The sequence below is a fragment of the Protopterus annectens genome, chromosome 4.part1 (genome assembly GCF_019279795.1).
Source record: "Protopterus annectens isolate FY-2018-M chromosome 4.part1, PAN1.0, whole genome shotgun sequence".
NCBI classification, from domain to species: Eukaryota; Metazoa; Chordata; order Ceratodontiformes; family Protopteridae; genus Protopterus; species Protopterus annectens.
Window position 1 is genome coordinate 677,854,455 of NC_056734.1, and position 24,109 is coordinate 677,878,563.

General features: G+C 39.8%; 1 protein-coding gene across 1 annotated transcript in view; it reads left to right on the forward strand.

The window, feature by feature from the left end:
• Positions 1-24,109, forward strand: part of SLCO2A1 (solute carrier organic anion transporter family member 2A1) — a 212,464-nt gene that overhangs the window by 149,324 nt on the left and 39,031 nt on the right. Inside the window, exon 12 of the mRNA XM_044070455.1 lies at positions 2,353-2,522. Coding sequence (XP_043926390.1) covers positions 2,353-2,522 — 170 coding nt within the window. The remainder of the gene's footprint in view (positions 1-2,352; positions 2,523-24,109) is intronic.

The window sequence follows — 24,109 nt, forward strand, 5'->3', positions numbered from 1 at the left end:
ATGCTGAGGACTTGTTTTAAACCAGCATAGGCCTCAGTGCACAGAGGAGGGCTCCAGCAACCAGCCCCAAAACACATATGCACTACCTCTCTACACACAAACACACACAAAGTTGAAAGTTTTGTAGTAGCTGATTTTTATGAACTATGTGGATTTTTGACTACAGCTCTTTGGCCTGTCATTTCACCATATTTTTTGACACCTGAATTTAGACTGAGTACTTGATAACCTTGAAGATCTTATGACTGTGGATTTTTTCAACAGAATTATCTTCTTTTTCGGATCAAGGCATGTAGGACTGTTGAATGCACTAAAGTGATTGCTCCTGGTTTGGACTGTTCTGATTTTGCTAGCTGATAACCTTTTCCTAATACTGGAGTTTTAATGTACGTCTATCATGCAATAATAGAATTTATCATATGTCTCACACACAGACATCTCCCAGTTTGGTAACTTCAGCTTAACACCAGTAGCTAAAGGCTATATGGAAAAAATAAAGATTAAAAAAGTTGAAACCCACCTTCCCAGCTACAGACAAATTCCTTACCAGGTATCTTTGCATGTCAGCTCATCTTGTATCACTTATCCATACTGATAAATGGTGCAGTTAAGAGAAGTACCTTCCCACACTCTGCAAGCAATCATATATAGCTACTTTTCATAAGGGTAGCACATCTGCACACTTGTCAACAGCAGGCCTATTGCTTTTCTTTCATCCATTTCTTAAGTCCTACAAAGTTGCATATATATCGACAAATTCTTGCACATCTAGTTAATAAAAAATCATTTATTTCATATAGTCAAAGCTTACCTTCAAATGTAGTTGTTGCCATTGCTTTAAAAGGTCTGGATATTTATTTCCATACATTGACATCTTTAAAATATGTAATCCTCTGCGTATAAGGCCCTGCCTGATATTAGAGTCAAAAGTAAATCTTTGCTGTTGTAGATGCTTAAAATCACAGAGCATATGCTCCAGTTGAGTTATGAGTAACTCATATTACAGGAAGGAAGGGCACACAGTTTTAAGTTTAGTATTTTAGAACTAATGTTTAATAATATGAGGTGTGGAGATGAGTTTCTGCAGATGGGACTGAAAGGAACATATATTTTAAAACCCATGCTAAGTCTTGGTCTATGAAATAGATGTTTAATTTTTAAAAGGATTTTATAGACAACTACTTTTTAAGGAATTTGTTTAGAACCTATAGATATACTTTGATATGCTGTGTTAATGATGTTATCTTTTAGCTGGATTTGATCATGTGTCCATTAAATTTGAATGTATTTAAACTGCTGCTCCTATAGTCAAAAACATTTTAACTAATATTAAGAAGCATGTTTGTGTGAAAGCTTGTGGATGTTGAATAAACTTTTTATATGTGGTGTCCTTGAGCTGTGTAGTTTTGTTTGGTTGACAGTTGCAGTGTTCAAGCTTGGCCTTAAGCCAGTTGAGTTACCTTTTTTGCTGTTTGCTCATCTACATCAAAGCAAGTCCAAGGAAAAGCTGGTAGACCCAGCAATGGACATGAGGCACTGGGGTGAAAGGCCATAGGATGATAAAAGGGAACCGAGAGTACTCAAAAATTGTCCCTGATTTTCAGTCTTTGTTCACCCACTAATTTTGGCTTTGTCCAGAATTCTTGAACAAAGAAGTTGAGAGGTATGTCCAGAGTAGGGCTAGACATTATTTGTTGATCTCAGCTTTCCATGCAGTTAAGAACGGCTGTTGGTTTCAACTTGGGGGAGTGATTTTCATATTCTTTTCCTTTTCTGATACTTTATTAGATAAATACTTTTATTGATAAATATATTTTCCAAACCCTAACTTCTACTTGGCCATTGTATGACATTATACAGGATTCTTTACTGGCTACGGATTTTAAGTTATGCATATTGTCAGTATATTAAAAAACTATCTTCACCTCTAATCAGTCCAATACTGACAAAGACAATCGCCCAGGTAGTAGGTTCGTGATCATCCCATGCTTTAGTACAGCAATAATTGAAGAATAATACCATGTCATGCTCAGTATATAGGGCATACACCTCCAGTGTCCCATTATAGCTTACTATTAAGAAATGTGACCAATGTTGGTAAGTAAAACTGCCAGGAAAGTAGGTGTGTAGGACAACTAGTAGCTCAAACTATGAGCTTGCCTATAGAATGTGAAAGGCATGACTGAGGTACAAGCCCCACTATCCTCTTCCCTGCCTGCTAAAAACCAGGTGATAATTCAGTAAGTATACATGGTAGCAGGTAGATATTTGCAATTACTTTTTTATTGAAAATTATCAGTGAGTCAATAGGGACCAGCTTTTCATCTTGTATGTTTGTTGCTTTTTTGACAGGTCTACACAAACTGCAACTGCATTCATACTCCAACAGGAGACAACTCTGCCAAGTCAGGTTCCTGTGAAGTCATCTGCTCCCATTTCCTTCTGCCAGTAATGTTCCTCATCTCCTTTGCTGGACTTATAGCATGCCTCTCTCACAACCCCCTTTACATGATGGTTTTACGGTAAGTGGACCTGGCTTATAATTGGGTTCCCTGCCTCTTGTTTCCTGATGTTTATTCCTTGTGCTCATTTTCGCTGATGCCATACTTCTGTGGAATAGTTGATAAAGGATGCCTTTACCAGAAGCTTGTAGATCGTATTGTATTATACCTCAGATTTGTGTTTACTCACTTTTATATATTTATTTGTGTATAAAAAAGCTGACCAAAAAGGACCCTTTCAGCAACAACCTGGCAAAAAAAAATAGCTTACCTTATGCTTACACAATAAACACTACATGAATATGCTGCACAGGAATATAATATTTATTTTTTATTTACTTATTTATTTATTTATTCACTGATTTTGATTGCCAAGAAAGTCTGAAAGGGCTTAAATTAGCCTCTTTTCAGAGGAGACCCCTGGAGAAAGGCTTCAAGAATGTAATCTCACATATATACGGTCATACTGTATGCAATCAATAAATCATTTAAGCATTTTGAAGTAAAAATAAAATTAGTAGCAAAAATAAGACAGTGCAAAAGTAAATATTTTGGAACATACCATAGTTTGGCCCTGGCAGACAGATACATATATACTGCAACAATGACTGAGTATATTTAGTAAGTACAGGTAGCACAGTTAGAAAAATGCAGATATAAGTTACAGGATAAAGGCTGGAGCAAACCACACAGGGAGTAAGGTCACTTTAGAGACGCTGTAGTATTCTAAGAGAGAGTTGTGCTTGAAGAGGAGTGGCAGCAGAAACTACTAACTGTAACAGTTGTGCGTGAATATTATAAAATTATACAGTAAAGACAGTAGCAAAGTCTTGGAAGATTCTGTCTAGGTCATCAAAATAGCAGTCTTTTTTCCAGTATGAATGAAGTTAAGTTTTAAACCAGGAGCACTGGACTTCAAAAGAGATGAAGGATTTAAATTAAAAAATTAGGGAACAACATATTAATCAGAAAGGCATTATAATGTACCTCGGTTCCTTTGCCAGCTCCCTCTAGTAAATTCCAGCCCCCTCTTGCCTAATCTCTGTACTCCTAATTGCAGTCATCCCTAGTTATAGAAACTCCTTTCTGCATTCCTATGTTGGCTTAGTTCTACTTCCTGCCACTTTATAAACTTTAAAATAATACTGTTCTGCATGACTGTTGTTATTCTCCTTAAGGATCTGCATCCAAAATCCCATTCTTTCCTTATTTCTTGACTTACCCCGCTACTTTATCATCATCCCCTTCTACACTGAATTGTAGCTTTCTGTTTGTGTTTATAAAAGATTTATCTGTGTAGTTCTAAAATATCCCTTCAAATCAGGTAATCCTAAATCACACACAGGCTTAAGTATTTCTTTAATACAAATAGTTCTCCGTGATGTTTTGGATGGTAGCCATAAGTTTATACTGGGCCTGACTAGTCTAGCCTTCCTAGAGAAATGGGGTATAGCTGAAGGGTGGGTACTGGCAAGGTGTAAATGGTCACAAGAACCAGGACCCATGAAATTCCTATGAATCCATGCCTTTCCACAGAACACAGGCTAAATTCATCATTGTAACCACAGAGTGGAGAGGTAACAGACAATGCCAGGAATTTTTGGAAACTGTGGAGCAGAGAGATGAGGTAATAGTTGTCCAGATTACAATGAGGCAGAGATTTAAGGCAGGGAAAATTATGGATAACATCCACAAGTCAGGAAAAATACTCGAGAGAGAGAGAGAGAGAAAGTGATTGGAATAATAATGAGGGAGCTATGCATGTGATGAAGATAGAATGGAGACCCTCAAACCCCTGTCTTCTGTGACATTAATCAGCATAATGGGGAGGTGGAAAAGTGGTCAGGAACAGAAATTTTAGAAAAGAGAAGACAATTTATTTTTATTTATGCCCCTATCCTTTGCCTTGATCATGTCTTTGTAAATGCACAAGGGGTGGAGGCACATTGGGCGCAATGAAGAGATGTCACTCAGATGAAAATGTAGCCCTGACTGGCAGCTCTATCCCTTGCAAATGCCTCAGTTAAGGTTATCATTCTCCAATGCAGAATTACTGGTGGAAAGTGGCTCTGAGACACTTTCTATTACACACCAGCAAATTAAGCAAGAAAACCTCATCCCCCTCCTAAGCAGTCCTTGCAGTGACTAAACTGCTAGTGAATCCTGAGTCATTAGCAGCAGATGTAGATCTCCCCCACACACAGTTCTGTGCCAGAAAATGTCATGAACTGATTAAAAGAAGTACACATGCATTCCCAAAAGCAGTGACAGTACTGATAGTGTCAGAGTATTAGATGTGCAGTGTCAGTAACGTAACAAGTAGCACATTCACATTTGCTGCAGAAAGCTGTGGGTTCTATTCCCACACCATTTAGATGAACTGCTGACACTACAATGCAGCATAAAGAGGGTGCCGATGTCCTTAGTATGTTGTCCTTCTGATGAGCTGTTAAACTGAGGTCCAATCTGCTTGAGTTGGGGGTAGCTCAGGTGGATATGAATGATCCTATTGAACAGAGTAGGGGAAGTTCCATAATGCCCTGGCCAAATGTCCCTTAATACTATAAATACCACCTGAAAAGAGGCCACTAGACAACTTGGTCTAATCCAGTCAACAAAGAATGAATCAGTAAATCTCTACAGGTTAAGAGAAAAGTAGCTGAGCTGGAGCATCTCCCAAAGAAGAAGTTGTTTCTGTGTATCACATTTACAGGGTATTCTGAGTAGGGAGGCTTGCCAGGAAGTCTTCATTTGACTCCCTCACCTTCCTTCTTAACCTGTGTCACTCCACCATCTTCAGGCACAATATTTTTCAGTGTGTGTAGTGTAATGCGGTAGATGGGTTCTCTGACAGTGGTAAAGTGATTTATTTTTCAGGGACTTACACATAGGATTATCTTCAGGCAAATAGTTATTGAGCATTTGTTTTAATGCTGTAGTTCTGATGAAGCATCTAGTTTTTGATGCGAATGCACTCATCTTTTACTTTATTTTATTTTTAGTTTTGTTTTTGTATTAAAGTTTTTATGTGATATATGCCGCCTGCCTGACCATTTTATTTCATTTTTCATTTTTTCCTTTGGCGGCTTTGCTTCTGTTTGGTTTTGGTAGTTATGGAGAATAGGCCATAGTGCAATTAATAATACAGGGGTTGTCCTGAGTCTCCTCTTTTTCAGTGTGCTTGTTTCAGACAGAGGTAAGGGAATAGGTGCTAGATGACCAGCTAAAATTTGACATCCATATTCAAAATGCAGTAAAGAAAAGCCATAAAAAAATTAACATTTTTTATACAGAGTCTCTTCCTTTCTCACTGCAAAATCATGCATAAACATTGCTTTTTCCTACCTGCTTCTACACAATTCAAATAAAAAATAGAATAATGCTGTAATAAGATCGCCAAATTTGCTATCAAGATGCCCAATTCCTCCTATCACTGTTTAGCTCTTAAAAAATACACTGGCTTAAACTCAAAAGCATCCTTAATCTCATAGAGTTAAAACTTGCCCATAAGATTCCACACTGTCCAGATTAATGCCCTCATTTAAATCCTTACTACAATGGTACTCCGTCAAGACCAGTTTGCTCCTCAGATACAAACTTACTAGTAGTGCAAAAGACGCCAACACATCAGGCAACTCCCTCTTCTCATACTATTCCCAAATATGGAGCCCCCTCCCTGTATCTGTTAGGCAAATGGCATTCTTCAGCACATTTACAAGTATTGTAAAAGATTATCTACATAACTCTTGGATCTGGCCTTGCTCTTATTCTGCTGGCAAAGCACACTTCTGTTTTTTTCTTCATTAATTCCTTAATCCACTATCATCAATAACCCCATTCCCCTCCTAATTAGATGAATATCTATTGCCTGTTTGCTCTGCTACTTCATATATCAGTCTCACACCTTCTTTTTCTCACTATCAAAATGCCGTAAGAATTCAGTACTCTAAAGCTGTTTCTCTTATGGTACTCCCCAAATTACTCTTACTATTTATTCTTTTTTTTTAACTTAAGCATTGCATATGTTACTCATCTACTCATATGCTTAGTATCATTGAAGTTCAGTATCAAATACTACATGTTTTTGTTTTTAATGTTAATTTACTGAAGCTTTTCTCCTCAGGACCCCACTGCAAAGGGGCTTTTCTTAGCCCAGTTGGACCATCCAGGTTAACAAACAAACATAAATAAATACATATATACATAAACAGACAGACAACAACATCTTGATAAAAGATAGGTGTAGAAGGGCTTGGGGGAAAGTCCAAGGAAGTATTTGTAAATACTGAAATTGTGGTTCCATACGGACAAATGTTAATAAGAACAAAATTCTAGAGTGAAATATCAGATGGGAGACTGGAAGTGATGACAAAAGTGTAAGAAAAAGATCTACATAAGCTGATATCACATTTGCTGGGCAAAGAGCAGCAGGGAAGCAGTGAAGCAACAGCAAAGCTAGTTACAGGGAGTATCTTCAGAGGATAGATTACAGCAACAAAAAGGTGCTACGCATGTTTTTTCTAGGCCCTGTTCAGGTCACGCCTTAAGTGCACTGTAGAGATTTGGATGGGGATATCAGACTGCTGGATGAAGTAAGAGAATAGCCACAAAAAAAGGTGTGTGGGATCTGAAGTGGAAAAGATATGACCAGAGACCAGAAGAGATGGTGTAATTCACAGTATCGCCAAAAGAGACAGGGATGATGTGGGTGGACAAAATCATGTTTTTGAAAGGTGAAGCAGGTACACTGAAAATGGTAGATGGGACGGATTGGCTACATGTGTCAGTCAAAAGGGAGGAAGTACATTCTGGATCTGTGAAAGTACTTCTTCACAGAAAGGCTGTGAATCCATGGAATGGATGGTAGAGAAGGAATCTATGTAGGTTTTCAAGAAGGAATGGGACAGGTGGAGGAATGTGAGAGGAAGGAAGGGATGGAGAGTGGGAATAATGTTAAATGCACTTAAAGGACAAATTGGGTTTGTTAACTGTGTCTTTTTTCTGTAAAATATATATAGTGTAATTACTGACAAGTAATATTGGACGTGAGGGTACAGTTTCTTTGTATTTTAAATAACAAAATGTTGTCTAATTACTGACAAGTAATACTGGACGTGAGGGGTACAGTTTCTTTGTATTTTAAATAACAAAATGTTGTCATTTGGTATGATCCTACACTGAAAAATGCTAAAGGATCAGTGAGCAAGGTTTTTGCTCAGTTACCATTGCAGTCTTTAGAGGAGGGCATCATTTATTTATCAGTGAAGTCAGATAACATACAGAGACTGTAGTGATTAGCAGGTGGGCTTCCAATTATAGGTCATAATGCCATATGTAGAAGTTGCCCACTTCATGTTTCAAGGGAGTCTTTAATGTAGGTATAAAAGGAGATACTTAGTAGAGAATAACACATTCAAGTTCAGAAAATAATTCAGTGGTGTTGAACTAGTGTCTGCCTAACACATCATTGGAAAAGCAGGAAGATGGTGCCTGACAGGAAGAGCAGTGATTTCAAATGCTTACACAAAACAAATCTTCAAAGGTTTTTAAAGCTGCAGGTCTGTACGATTCAGCTCCTGTTTATGACTCCAGGGGCCTGACTGCCTGTCCTTATCCTAGGGCAGGCAGTGGCCTGGCAAAGGATACAAAAGAGTCAAGCAGAAAGAAACACTTCCGTAGTTATTTTATGGTTTTATCCTGACATCCGTTTGTTCAGCTACTGAGGTCACAACTTTCCTGACACTGGAATGGTTAACTACATGAATTCCTGGAAAGTCTCTTGTTGCATTTAACAGAGACTCCAGCAGAGTTTGTCTAGAAGCACAATAGCAGCGAATTGGTAGGTGTCAAGCAAAACTTGTTAGAAATGTGAGTCCTTCCAACTGTCTGAGGATGGAGCTTGTGCTAACAGCTTGCAGAAACATAATAAAACAATTATACTTCCGATTCTGGTCATGGTTGAAGTGCTGAATGCTTCTCCTTGAGCTGGTCATTTTTATTCCATACAAAGTAAATTTGTAAATGTTTATATACTGAGTTTATAATGCATTCCGACAAGAGTAACAAATGAGGAAAATATCAAATGGCATGTCTATAGAATTGATAAAGCAGTAAAAAAACACAGCCCAGCCGTTTAGGACCCGAAACCAGCAGCAACAATAATCCAAGGATGGTGCAAATACTAGCAGTAGCCAAATATTTGTAAATAGCCAGCAATCTTTATACAAACACAGTAAATCCAAGCGCTTTCACCTGCGTAATACCGGGCTTTTTCAAGGACAAATGTGTGAGCACCATTGTGCATCTCATTGAATAATAAAATTCAAGTCACGTGATAAAGTTAATTAATTTCTATTGTATTCTGTGTTTCACAAAAAATAGTTCTCTCCAACAAGATGCTGTGCTTGATTTAAAGCTAAAATCTATATGTTTGAATAAAATATAATGTTTCATTAAATGTTAAAAGGTCAACATCACCAAGTTTTTAAAAATATCTAGGTTAGTACATTTAATGAAACATTATATTTTATTCAAACATATAGATTTTAGCTTTAAATCAAGCACAACATCTTGTTGAAGAGAAAACTATTTTTTGTGAAACACAGAATACAATAGAAATTAATTAACTTTATCACGTGACTTGAATTTTATTATTCAATGAGATGCTTAATGGTGCTCACACATTTGTCCTTGAAAAAGCCCAGTATTACGCGGGTGAAAGCGCTTGGGTTTACTGTGTTTTTTTTTAATAAAGATTGCTGGCTATTTACAAATATTTGGCTACCGCTAGTATTTGCACCATCCTTGGATTATTGTTGCTGCTGGTTTCGGGTCCTGAATGGCTGGGCTGTGTTTTTTTACATGTCTATAGACTTATTCCCATCTTTAGATTTCGACATGTTGGCTCTACATATTCATACATCTCCAAAATTTTGCAAGGAACATGGAAAGGAAGGAATATGTGATGCACCTGCAGACACAGTTCAAACTGTGGATAATCTTTCACTACAGAACATTCACATTCACATTCACATACACATATGTCCATATACTTCACCTGCTTGCACGTGTGCACATGTCTGCACTCATTCTCACAAAAGACAGACACAAACTCACAAAAATACATGCGGTGCAAACACACGCACACATGCATACACAAAAATGGAGTTTTAGTCATGGTGTGGAGTAAAACAATTGTCAGCATGTCCATAAGCATGCACACTTCCCTGCACAGAGCCGCACATACATGCACAGATATATTCATGCAGATGTGCACACAGACACATACATGCACGTAGACACAGAGATACACACAGAAACCTACACACAAACCCACACAAATACACACACAAAAACAGAGTGCCAGTCATGGTGCAGAGTAAAACACTTGTCATCCTGTCTATATGAACACACAGAGCCACAAATAAATGTGCGATATATTCATGCACATATGCACACAGACACATACCCACACACACACACACACACACACACACACACACACACACACACACACACACACACACACACACACACACACACACACACACACACACACACACACACACACACACACACACACACACAGAAACAGAGTGCCAGTCATGGTGCAGAGTAAAACACTTGTCATCCTGTCTATATGCGCACACAGAGCCACACATAAATGCGAGATATATTCATGCACATATGCACACAGACACATACCCACACACACACACACACACACACACACACACACACACACACACACACACACACACACACACACACACACACACACACACACACACACACACACACACACACACACCATTCATCAGTCTCGTTATATCAGTACATTAGTGGGGACAGAGCAGGAGAAGCTTATACAATGTTAGTGAGCAGACTACAAAGACATCAGACTACTCATATGATTATAGTACTTTATACATGCCGTCTGCTGCAGGCAAACTTTGTGCAAGCATACCTTTCCCCAAGACTTATTGAGAACAAGGATATCGTGAGTGTTTAATGGAAACATTCTACCACAGAAAAGGATGTGTGAGTACAAGGGATGCTATAGAGTAGAGGCTTCTTGTGAAGTCGAAGAGGCTGTTGCAGGGATGACGTGGGCAATACTACTCCTTGTTGGCATATGTGAGAGAGCATGTATGTGTGGACAGAGATCTTTGCTGTGAACCAGGTGCTTGTGTCACTACCAGGGGTGGGTTTAGCTATAAAATAAAAATATCATGCCTGCTAGGATGCTGGCAAAAACACAAAGCACCCTCATGGCTATTTGGATAACAGTCTCCCTCGGACTACATAATATCTGAATGAGGGGAGGCTTGATGACCAGTAGACACAGAGGCAAAAAATTCATACAAAAAAAAGAAAGAAAGAAAACAAACTTTTAATTAATGAGAAGGAACACTTATGCATTCATTCATTCTGTTATTATACACTTTATCCAATTCAGGGTTAAAGGTGAGACAGGTCCTATCACTGTACTCAGTGGTTGAAAGTAATCCTAAATAGACTTCAAGTCTAACATGTGAAACAGACATCCTCACACAGACACACACACACACACACACACACACACACACACACACACACACACACACACACACACACACACACGTACACGCAAACGCACATGCACACACACCCCCAAAACTTTCCCAAGTTCATAATGGTGGCCCAAGACAGTGGGCTACATGTGCACTGGTTTACAAAGTCTATAAAAAAGTGGGAGAAAATAGACAAATGTAGATTCTGTAATACAGAATCGGAAACATCTGTACATCTTGTTGCTGGTTGTAGTCCACTCATGGCTGAGTGTCTGTATTCTGAAAGGCACAAATGAGGCAAGACTGCTGCAGTGGGGACAGTACAAACACTACAGTATCCAAGTGGGGCAAGACTGCTGCAATGGGGACAGTACAAACACTACAGTATCCAAGTGGGGCAAGACTGCTGCAGTGGGGACAGTACAAACACTACAGTATTCAAGTGGGGCAAGACTGCTGCAATGGGGAGCATACAAACACTACAGTATCCAATGGGGCAAGACTGCTGCAATGGGGAACATACATACACTACAGTATCCCAGTGGGGCAAGGCTGCTGCAATGGGGACAGTACAAACACTACAGTGTCCAAGTGGGGCAAGACTGCTGCAATGGGGAGCAGTACAAACACTACAGTATCCAAGTGGGGCAAGACTGCTGCAATGGGGAGCATACAAACACTACAGTATCCAAGTGGGGCAAGACTGCTGCAATGGGGAGCATACAAACACTACAGTATCCAAGTGGGACAAGACTGCTGCAATGGGGAACATACAAACACTACAGTATCCAAGTGGGGCAAGACTGCTGCAATAGGGAGCATACAAACACTACAGTATCCAAGTGGCTGAGAAGCTACAAAGCATTATTGACAATGCCGACATTCGGATCACATGGGATCACACAATTCTAACAGTTAAGAAAATATATGCAAGAAAACAAGATATTGTAGTCCACAAAAAAAGAACAAAAGTAGTAGTAATCATTGAAACAGCTACACCCAGTGATTATAATGTCTTCATACTGAGAGACAGGAAGTCATAAAGTATCAGGATTTGCAAACAGAAACTACCGCAAAGTGTGATAAAGACAGAGAGTTTGATAGCAGTGTGAGCAAAAGATTAATAAAAATAATTTTCAAGTGTACAAAGTATGCTACCAGTACATGCAACCCCATATGAACTGCAGAAGGAGTCTATTCTTGGTAAATTGTAGGTGCTGAGAAGAGCACTCTTAGCTAACATTAAAGACTGAAACGATACTAAATTTCTTGAACTCTAATCATATCCTGACTTAGGAACGAGGTTCATTCCTGTCACAGTATTGGAATCCCAAAACATTTGGAGACATTAGAAGAGGAATGTGACGATTGGGGAGAGATGGGTGAATGCTGCCAGCCTAGTCAAATAGAATTTGATATATAATTCTGGCATTTGTAAATAAATGTAAAATACAGGCATGTTTTCTTTAATGTAAAAGAATATTGTGAAATGTGGAACTGCAAAATATGTGACAACATTGCACTCTACTGGCCCAGTGAAGCATGTTGTACCCTTTCATGTTAGAATTCGGCTCCAGGGCGGGTGGATGAATATTTCATGCCCATTGTTTAAAGGCTAAAGTTTATAACCAGAATTTAGATGTGGAATGTGCTTTATTGCTCTGGTTTCTTTTAGAATATACATGCAAAATGTCTTCTATTGTTGTAAGTTTCTGTGCAGGTGCTTGATTGCTAAATAATGCAGTTTGTGACCTGAGAAATCAGACCAGGTGTTAAGATGATGCAATATGAATACCGGGAAAACCTAAGTGTCAACAATGATGTAATTTTGGGAGGTCCTTAGAGACATGTTTGTTAGTAATGTTTAAATACTATTTCTCACAAGAGACTAGAAAGCATTTTGACTTTGGATATCTAACTTATCAGCACTCTGCCTTAAATGTAAGTTTTAGCACTGTGATTTCTTGTAGGAATGTTAAAGCTAGTAAATATTAATTAGGTATTTTTCTTTGAAATCAGACCTGTCCTACTGTATTATTTTCAGTTTCTGTGTGATCTCTGAACTCTTAGATATCTCTGTGGTGTAGTAGTTTTGTCTTGTGTTTTAATTATTTATTATTAAATATTGTTAAAACCTTCTACCTGTTGCTGATTTGTATAGAGATAAGCTCTAGAGTACATTGCATATTTATGGAGGTTATTGTAATAGGCCACTTAAGGATGGCCGTGGTGGTGCTCAGTTAGAGTTGTTGCCTCACAGCAAGAAGTTCTCCAGTTTGATCCTTGGCTGGGGTGACTTCTGTGTGGAGTCTGCATGTCCTCCCTGTGGTCGCATTGGTTTCTTCCGGGTGCTCTGGTTTCCTCCCACATCCCAAAGACATGCTGTAGGTGGATTGGATACTCTAAATTGGCCTTAGGAATGAGTGTATGCATGCTTGTGCCTTCTGTGGAAGGTTGGGCACCGGGCTGTCAACTCGATACCATAAAACTCCACTGCCAATCATGAGCAGACAGTTGATCCGCTGTGGCGACCCCTAACCAGGAAAAAGCCGAAAGAAGAAGAAGAAGAATTGTAATAGGCCACTCTAAAGTAAGCCTTGACTGTTAGTCATACTACCATTGGATATTAATATTGCACAGTAATAATTGGACACCCTTTTAAGGACCTTTTAGTAGCTGATATTATTAACTGGGTGGTGGCAGTAATTACTACTGTATAGTCTGGGTAAAGGGGCACAGTTGGTGAATCTGTGCCAGCCTTTCCCAGGAGTGTCTGTGAAGTTGTATAAATACTTATCTGAAAGTGTGTGTGTGTGTGTGTGTGTGTGTGTGTGTGTGTGTGTGTGTGTGTGTGTGTGTGTGTGTGTGTGTGTGTTGTGTCAGCTACTTGCAGGGACATTGAGCACTGGTTGGGCAGAGAGGGTACTGGAGGTTTTAGCTTGCCCAGTTAGGCTGAGACCTGGACCCTATAGCTGTGCCAGTGGGGAGTTTTATTGGGGACCTGGTGAGCAAGGGAGCAACCAACCCCAGACTGATTGTGATCTCTGTGTGCACTTAAGGGAAATTGTACTTTACTGTGTGTATTATTTATCCTTTCCTCTTCTATGAGACGACCTCCCTGGAGTTAGTCGTGATGATTGAGGCTCCTTGATTGCTGGGCCAGAGCACGGTCATCACAAGGAGAATACTGTGGAATGCTTCAGTCATGCTGTGAAGGATGCATGCTCAGGTGCCTGCCACATTTACTTCCATTACTATATACTCACAGTCACCATGTATTACTTGTAATATCTAATCCTCCCTTGGCTTCAGAACTGGCTTTGGCCCTTTCTGTCATTGCCTGTATAGTCTCCTTGCCAGTATAAATTTATCCTCCTCCTTTCAGTTTCCAAAACATGAAATCATCCATACCTATAATCATCATTACGTTGTAAATCCATGTTATGCTGTGTCGGGCAAACTTACTGTAGCTATAGTGCTCCACTATAACCTGTCCTTCTCCTGTTAATCTGTTCCTTTGTTGTCTCTCATCAAATCCAAACAAAAAAAAAATAAAATTTTCCTGGACCTTAGTAACTCACCAGTTTTTATAAAGTCCTTCTTTCCCTGCCTCTGAGCTTCTCATACTTTTCTGTCAAAATTAGTACCATAGATGAGCAAACTTCAGTGTAGCACATTGCTTTATGATTGTTTTCAGCCTCTCTCACTTCCGTATCTGTCTGGCAGTCAGAGTTTGCCAGCTTTGAATTTGCTGATTCACATTACATGAATTCACACTATTTAGATTTAGATATAGTTTCTCCCTGTTTTCTCCCCTTTCAGTATGGCTCCACTGGGTTACACCTGCAAGTGTTCCTTGACAGTTTGTGCTTTTCCACTTTATTGTTTCCATGTATATAAATGTCATTGCTACTGTAGTGTCTGTGGTAAACCACACTACTGATCAAATGCTTGATATAAATTGATAAACAAGAAAATCCAGTGCAGACTATAACAAGCTAATACATGATTACTTCTTGAATATCAAACACAGTTGCACTTGGCCACTACAGCAAATGCAATCTCTAGATAAATGTTTGCTTTTGTCAGAGTGTGTGTGTGTGTGTGTGTGTGTGTGTGTGTGTGTGTGTGTGTGTGTGTGTGTGTGTGTTTGTAGTGTGTGCACATCTGTCTGTCTGTCTCTCTCTCTGTCTGTCTGAGGAGCTGGGGTTTTCCACTGAAGGCCAAAGAAATACAAAAATAACATTTAGACAAAAGAAGAAAAACATGACTGTTTGGCCTTGCTGTATATTTTTACTCAATTTTTGACTAAGAAAATTGATTGTTTTCATAGCTTGTGTGCCTATGTATATGTGTACACCTGTGTGTTGCATGGATGATGTACATACAACCAACACAAAACTTCAGATACCACATTAACCCATTTGTATTATTTTCAGTAAATAGAAAACATTCAGCAGGACACTGTCAGGCATTTTCTTTAAGGACCAGGGGATCTGTATTACTGCGGTGGTGGTGCTGCGGTAGCATTGTCGCCTCACAGTAAGACGTTGTCCTGTTCAATTCTCAGCTAGAGCGTCTTCTGTGTGAAGGCATGCATGAATGGGCGTACCTTCATTGATGGTTGTGCATCAGAGCTGGCAACTCGGCACGTAAAAATCTACTGCCAATCATTAGCGGACCGGAGTTCCGCTGTGGCGACCCCTAACCGGGAAAAGCCGAACGACACAACAACAACAACCATGGGATCTGTATTGCCCATGCAACAGCTATCAGATCAGGTAGACAAGACTCTAGTTCACAGCTTGGACTACAGGGCACAAGGATTGTATCCCATATGCCCAGTGCAGAATACAGCCTAGTGCTATCTAATCTTCTTACCTACTAAGTATTTCTGAAATCCACAGAGCTAGTAAAGACACTTGAATTAGAAATGTTGCAACTGCTTTTGCTTTAGAACTTCAAACACAGGGCTATCCCAAGCATACAACCTGACAAGAGACCCCTGACAATTAATGAAACAGGAAGGGAGTGAACACAAATGTTTGAGTCTACGTGGAAACGAAACAAAGGTTGAGGAAATTATTTCTCTTCTTCGGAGAATTAGGTCATATGGATTTTAATTCACGTTAAAGATAACATCCCCACATGAGCATGATTTTTAAATAACTTTTTCATTAAATAGTATTCTCTCTTTCTCCATCCCACACTTACTGGAATATAAAAGACATTCCAAAGCCTGCCACTTATCACTGTTTCCTTGCTTAGTGATATACAGGCCCGGGTTTTCTACTGGTTATTTTTTCTTTTTCTTTTATTACTTGCTCCCACCAGAGTATCTACAACACTGATGCAGTTATTAATGTTATGCTTTATCTCTGCAGTTACACCCGACATCTTGGAATCATTCATATAGGCAAATAAGTAATATAACTAAACAACAAATCTGAACAATTATTAAACTAACAGACATCTTGGACAAGATACCATCACATAGCATTTTCTTTTATCTCACGTATGCCTAAATAATCTTTCCACTTTTCTCTACTGTCCCTCTATTCTATTTAAATATATTCTTTTTTTTCCTTTCTCTCGCTCTCTTTCCAACATCTTTGGCCCTGAAGCCTTTACAAGCATAACCCATAGGATTACCCTGGCATTGTGCCACCCGACCTTAGTTCCCAGTGCCTCTGTCGAGTAAAGCCACTGGAATGATCCCTAGGGTGAATTTTCTATTTTCCACCCACTCAGCAATATTTCTCTTGAAGAGGGCCAGTGAGGGGCTCTGCTTGACATATATGGGAAGTCTGTTCCATATCATGGGCAGTCTCTGGGTTATGAACCTGTCCCTCCAGCATGTTTTGTTGATTGTGGTAATGAGGTTGAGGTCTCTGGACCATGTGGTAGGGAGGGATTGGGATTTCTTTAGATGTAGCATTTCTGACAGAGCTGGGTCAGACATGGCTTTGTAAGTCAAGCAGAGATCGCCTCTAAGTAGGCGATATGAGACAGAGAACAGTTGGGAGTTTGTGATGTACTTTTGCGGCCTCTCCAGTTGTTGCAGGTGTCTAGTGAGGTACATGTCAAATGGGGCATTGCACTCAATGACTGGCCTAATGAGGGAAGAGTAGAGGGAGACAATGACCTCTTTCTTCCTGGATGCAAAACCCTTAGTAATGAGATGTGCCACATAGAAGGACTTTCTGACCACAGTGGCAATGTGGTGGTCAAAAGAGAGGTTGTTTTTAACCTGTGTACCCAGATCTCTTATAAGCCTTCTGTGTTCAGTGGACTACCATCGATGCGGTAATTCATGGGAATTGTGTTTTTCCCAAAGGGAATGACGGCACATTTTTTGGCATTGAGCTTAAGGTCATGGTTCTGACACCAGTCGTTAGTCTCAGTGAGGCCTTTCTGTAGGATGTCAACATCACTCGGGGAGTTAATCCCAACTTGCAATCGTCTGTGAACTTTGTCAGCCAGAGTCCCTTTGTGTTGGCCTGGACTTCAGAGAAGTAGATACCAAACAGGAGAGGATCCAGGACCAAACCCTGTGAGACTCCACTCATGACTGGTCGGCAGTATAACTTGGAGTCAGCTACTTTCACATTGTGGGCTCTACCCGTGAGCCAGTTTGTAACCCACCTAGTGATATAGGGGTTGATGCCCAGCTTAGTGAGTTTTTCTATGATTCCTGAGTCGGGAATGGTATCAAAGGCCTTGGCCAGATCAAGGTAGGCTGTATGAACCACCTTGCTTTCATCCACAGCTCTGGTGACTGACTCAAAGAAGTTGACTATATATATATATATATATATATATATATATATATATATATATATATATATATATATACATATATTTATATATATATATATATATATATACATATATACACACACACACACACACATGCACACACACACACACACACACACACACACACACACACACACACACACACACACACATGTGTGTATGTGTATCTACATAAATGTGTTTGTGTGTGTATGCGTGTGTCTTTATGGGGTCACTATAGGAGTCACTCATGAAGCATGGATGTATGTGTGTGTGTATGTACTTTCTACTGTAGTCTAAGGTTAACAGCACATGACTTTCTGCTTATATTTTCTGTAATTTTGTGACTTCTGTTTTTTTTTTTTTTTTTGAATGTTAAACTTGAGTTTCTGAATGATAGTATCTCACAGTCTTACTTGGAGCAGAAGGAATTATACAAATGTCATGCTAATTAGTTATCCATATTTTTGACAATTGTCTCTACTTTTCAGAAGCTTTTGTTCAGACTTTCAATGTCTTCAGGTTGAGAGGTATGGTAAGATGGTGTGTTCAAGCTATGTGCTTTCATACATGCAACAAAGTACCTAAGTACATTATAGCAATAACTTGGGCACTTTAAGGAGGCCACAGAGGGCCATATTAGAAAAGTGCCATTACAGTTCATTATATAAATAAGGGGAAAAGAGGGAGATAGTAAAGGTCAAAAAGTGGGAACAGCAAAGAGCAAAACACGCATAAGGAAGGAGTCAGTGCCATACTTGTCAACTGCCCAGATATCTGCAGACTCTCCAGATTTTTGCCTCATATTTTTTATCAGTCCCTCATAAAATTTGTGCTTTTATGGCAAATCATTCAGGTCTGAAGTTACTAAGTAATGTCATACATTTGAGTTTCAGTCTTCATATCTTTCAGAAATGCAAGCTAGTGGAAACCCTATTATTTTATCAGCTTTCTAAGTTTATAAGAGCAATACTTAAAATTTGTCAATATTTTTGGGTCTTTATCCCCCCCTATTATTTTCAGCTTTGCCCGGATTTCTTCTGCTAAGAGCTTGAGAAGTATGGTCAATGCTGAAACACTGGGGTCAGTAAAGGACACATATTGACTGAAATATATAACCTACAGGTGTACACATATGTCTTAGGTGCATGAGAGTGGCAACAGCTGAAAAAATTCACCAACCAGGAAAGTGAGGTGTTACTTTGCACAAGTGGCACACATATCCAGGATAAGGTAAAACTGAAAAGGTTTTCTGAGACCAAGTGAAGCAGGGAATGATGCAGGGCATCAGTTCTGTGGGTGGCCATTATAGGACACTAGAACTGGTAAGTCTCTGAGTCACTGATATGACACTGCATGCCAAGAGAAAAAAACAAGACACCAATACAGAAGTGACTCACTGAAGTGGAAGCATGCCTGGTTACTCTGACTGGGGAAGTGAGTGAACCCTCTTACCTGGAGGTGGCATGGATGTTGGAGCTGGGTTGGTGACAGATACCTGAATGTCTGTAGAAGATGGAGCAGGTTAGTAATAATAAGTGCATTTCCAATGTGAGAAGGACTTATGCAGCATAATATCTCTATATTACTATTCTCCAGAGGCACTGAGGCTGCACCTGTAACACCCTGCACCACAAAGTATGTATGTGCCCATATGCAATTCCTAGAACTGTCATATATCAGGATGTGTATCATGGGTTGGTAGGAGTCATAGCACTCCCACAGGTATGTTGTTTTATGTTTAAGTTTCACTTATGGAGGGTTCAGGTCAATAAGAAGGTATATGCCTGATGTCAGCAGGTCACCTGTGGCCGATGATGATGGCAAAATGTACATGGCACAATTAGAGGACACAGAGGCACTGTCAGTAGTGCTAACATTAGAGGACATGTAGACATCTGCCAACTATTAGGTGACAGTGAAGAGACAGGCTGAACTTCCAACATCACCTATGTTCAGCTTTGGATGTTTTGTCAATGTGAGCTCCACATAGACTATACAGGAGTCACCAACATAGATGGCATTTACTAAAAGCACTGACTCTAATGTGTACACCCGCCATAGGGAAGAGTGGTGCTGGTGGCCATCCCTGCCATAATTTGAGGTCTTTCCCTGACCTGGGTATCACAGCTGGCATCAAACAGCAGCTGTTCAGGTCAGAGATCCAGCCATAGGTAGACACTGCATACTGTGGCAGACATAGTGAGCATCCTTCATAGCCTGCATGAGGACATGCAATGGCTGTATAGATTGTGGGGTGACCTAGGTACATGCAGAGTGACCTGACATATAGGGACTTGAAGCAAACACACATGGTCAAGCCTTCAGTAGCCCACACACCATCTGTCAGTGTATCTCTATATCCACGAGACAGGTGATAACTGCCATCTGTTGTGTTCTGCAGAACATACTGGCTGTGGCTGTGCAAGGGTCCTGATATGAAGTGGACATTGCCAATCTGGGGTTACACAGATGATATAAACTACTCTGGAAATTGCATCACCGTTACCCCACATCACAATAGCCACCACAGCTGGGAGTGCCAATCTAGTTGTCATGGCCAGCAACACTCATAAGGCTGCACATCTGGGATGCTTCACCATGCTGTTTCATCCATTCCCCTCAGTTCCATGGCATCACTACCCCTTTTGGCTAACAGAGTGCCACACCAAGCTGTAGTAATCATCCGAGTTGTAGACACAGTCCTTCTGTTGTCTTCCAAATATGGAGGTGCCGTATCGGAGTTCCTATATGAAAATCCTGAAGTGCTACACCATGCCTAATGCAAAATGCATTAAACCCTGAATCACATGGCCAGAAAATACACATGGGCAACATTGGTGACATTGCAACTCCATCCCACCACTTAAGGATGTAATCATTGACTCCCCCACCCTGATACTTGCCTGATTGGCTACTGCTTTGCATCCTTGACCCTTACACATATGGTAGAATTACAGTCACCTTTCGATGTGCCCCACCCCACCTTTGCAAATGATAATGACTGTATCCTGCTCACTCAAAAAAGTATAACAAGAAGGTGCACCATGCGCTGTATATCATAGAAATAATGACTTCTCTCCTAAAATTAGCATCCAAATTTATTTGTGAAACAAATAAAACGACTGCAGTAAAGGTTAGCGCTTTCACGTTTATCACAAACGCTTCATCAGACATAAAAGCAGTCAGAGAACCTCCCTTTAAATAGGAACAATTACATCACTTCCTTAACAAATAATCAACTCAATCAAAATGATACACAAACATATGATGCTGATGAAACAGTAAAACATACATAAATACATCATCTCAAGATAAAATGATTATACTATAAACTAATGTCTAAGCGGTCTATTAGCTAAAAACGGTTTGAGTGCTATCCTATCGTTCAACCCAAATCTGTGAGCCTGCAATTTAAGTATCCACTTGGCCTCCCTCTCTTCAGTGAGATTTTTAACATCACCTAACCTGCTGTTTTTTGTAACTAACTCCAAAACTTGGAACTTGAATGTATGGGAACAACCTTTGTCTATCACATGTTTGGCTAGGGCATTGGTGGTATTGCCCTTGCCAATGGCATAGATGTGTTCCCTAATACGTTCCCGTAAAGATCTTGTGGTCATGCCAACGTAAAAAACGTTGCATGTCTGACATGTGGCGATATAGACTAAATTGATGGATCTACAGTCAGCATAATGCTTAAATTTATAGAATCGTCGTGTTACTGGATGTGTGAAGCAATCAGAACAACATATATGCTTGCATTGTTTACAAGAATTACAGGCAAAAGTCCCTGTCTTCTTCAATGATCTATCGCTCGAGTGGTTCCTATCATAACATAATAGTCTGTTGAGGGATAACATGTTTCTATAAGCAACACGGGGTCTCTCTTCGAGCAAATCCTTAATTCTATCATCAACCATTAGGATTCTCCAGTTCCTATTTATAACATCCAGAACATGATTGTTCATATTGGTGTAGGGAAGAACTATCCTATTAACAGAATTGACTTCCAAGAGCAGTTCGTACAATCATCATAAAACACAATTAGCTAGGAACTTTATAAGCAGAGGCTATGACCAAACACAGGTACTTGCTGACATTGCAATGGGGGATATTCACAGGGACAGCATTGGAGCCCCCCTAATAAACAGATCATGTTTCACTAAACATTCTAACACAGTAGACAATAAGTCTTCTGTTAATAGGATAGTTCTTCCCTACACCAATATGAACAATCATGTTCTGGATGTTATAAATAGGAACTGGAGAATCCTAATGGTTGATGATAGAATTAAGGATTTGCTCGAAGAGAGACCCCGTGTTGCTTATAGAAACATGTTATCCCTCAACAGACTATTATGTTATGATAGGAACCACTCGAGCGATAGATCATTGAAGAAGACAGGGACTTTTGCCTGTAATTCTTGTAAACAATGCAAGCATATATGTTGTTCTGATTGCTTCACACATCCAGTAACACGACGATTCTATAAATTTAAGCATTATGCTGACTGTAGATCCATCAATTTAGTCTATATCGCCACATGTCAGACATGCAGCGTTTTTACGTTGGCATGACCACAAGATCTTCTGGAACGTATTAAGGAACACATCTATGCCATTGGCAAGGGCAATACCACCAATGCCCTAGCCAAACATGTGATAGACAAAGGTTGTTCCCATACATTCAAGTTCCAAGTTTTGGAGTTAGTTACAAAGAACAGCAGGTTAGGTGATGTTAAAAATCTCACTGAAGAGAGGGAGGCCAAGTGGATACTTAAATTGCAGGCTCACAGATTTGGGTTGAACGATAGGATAGCACTCAAACCGTTTTTAGCTAATAGACCGCTTAGACATTAGTTTATAGTATAATCATTTTATCTTGAGATGATGTATTTATGTATGTTTTACTGTTTCATCAGCATCATATGTTTGTGTATCATTTTGATTGAGTTGATTATTTGTTAAGGAAGTGATGTAATTGTTCCTATTTAAAGGGAGGTTCTCTGACTGCTTTTATGTCTGATGAAGCGTTTGTGATAAACGTGAAAGCGCTAACCTTTACTGCAGTCGTTTTATTTGTTTCACAAATAAATTTGGATGCTAATTTTAGGAGAGAAGTCATTATTTCTATGATATACAGCGCATGGTGCACCTTCTTGTTATACTTTTTTGCATTTGCTTCCGCTCTTGAAGGTGCTCTACCCGGTAGGATCTGTTTGTTTTCTGTATCCTGCTCACTGTCTAACCTGTGCTGTAAGGTAATATCTCATACAAATGTGTCTAGTCAGTGCACTGACATTCATAGCCTGGCTGTGATAATGCATGCATCAGTTTTGTTTTGTGTTGCCTTTATTATGGCTCATAGTTGTGGACCAGATGCAATAATTTTGCAAGAGACAAAAATATATTCTGCCTGCTGCTGCCTTGCTTGGTGGGCTTCAGATAGCTCTTCCTGACTCCTAATCCACTGTTTCAGAAAGTGTTTCAGCCGGTACTATGATATGCCCAAGTTGTATCTGCCTGCATACTGCCATATTGTGTAACATGATGCACACCATTAATAACTGACTGTAGGTTTTAGGTGCATACAGCAAAGTGACACCAGATGTATCCAAACAGAGGAAGCATTTGAACAGATATTTGAGGACATTCTGTGTCTACAAATGTGTGTTGTTGTACATCATCTCTGTCATGGTATGTGAGTTTGGGATGGGACTCATCATCTACACTTCCAAGCAATATCCCACATTACATGCAATACAAGTCAGTGAACACCATTCTAAATGTTCTAAAGGCTGCTTAAATGGGAACCGTATATCCTGGTCTGTTTACATGCCAATGTGTGCACCTAGCAATTAGATGAGCCTGTGGGAAATCATCCTGCAAGAAACGCTGGTAGAGGTCACACATGGGCCAGATGTGGGAATCATAGTAACTGCCTGGGTAGCACATAGACACATTTGCTATAATACTGTGTGCTTTCCATACAGCCTAGCAGTTTAGGGAATGGAAGCTCGGTTGATGTACCAGACACCATGTGGAGAAGTTAGGAACTTTATGGCAGTGTGGCTGCAATCAATGACCTCAGGGCCTCAGAAAAGTAGGCTGTGCTGCAAAGTGTACACAAAAAATGTTGGCTGTCTCCTGTGCTGTCCATGGATACCATATATGCTCCTCAGTATGGTTCAACATCATGTCAAAGTGCAGGTTTTCCTCCATATGCTTCAGCATCATATCAAGGTGCAGGTGTTC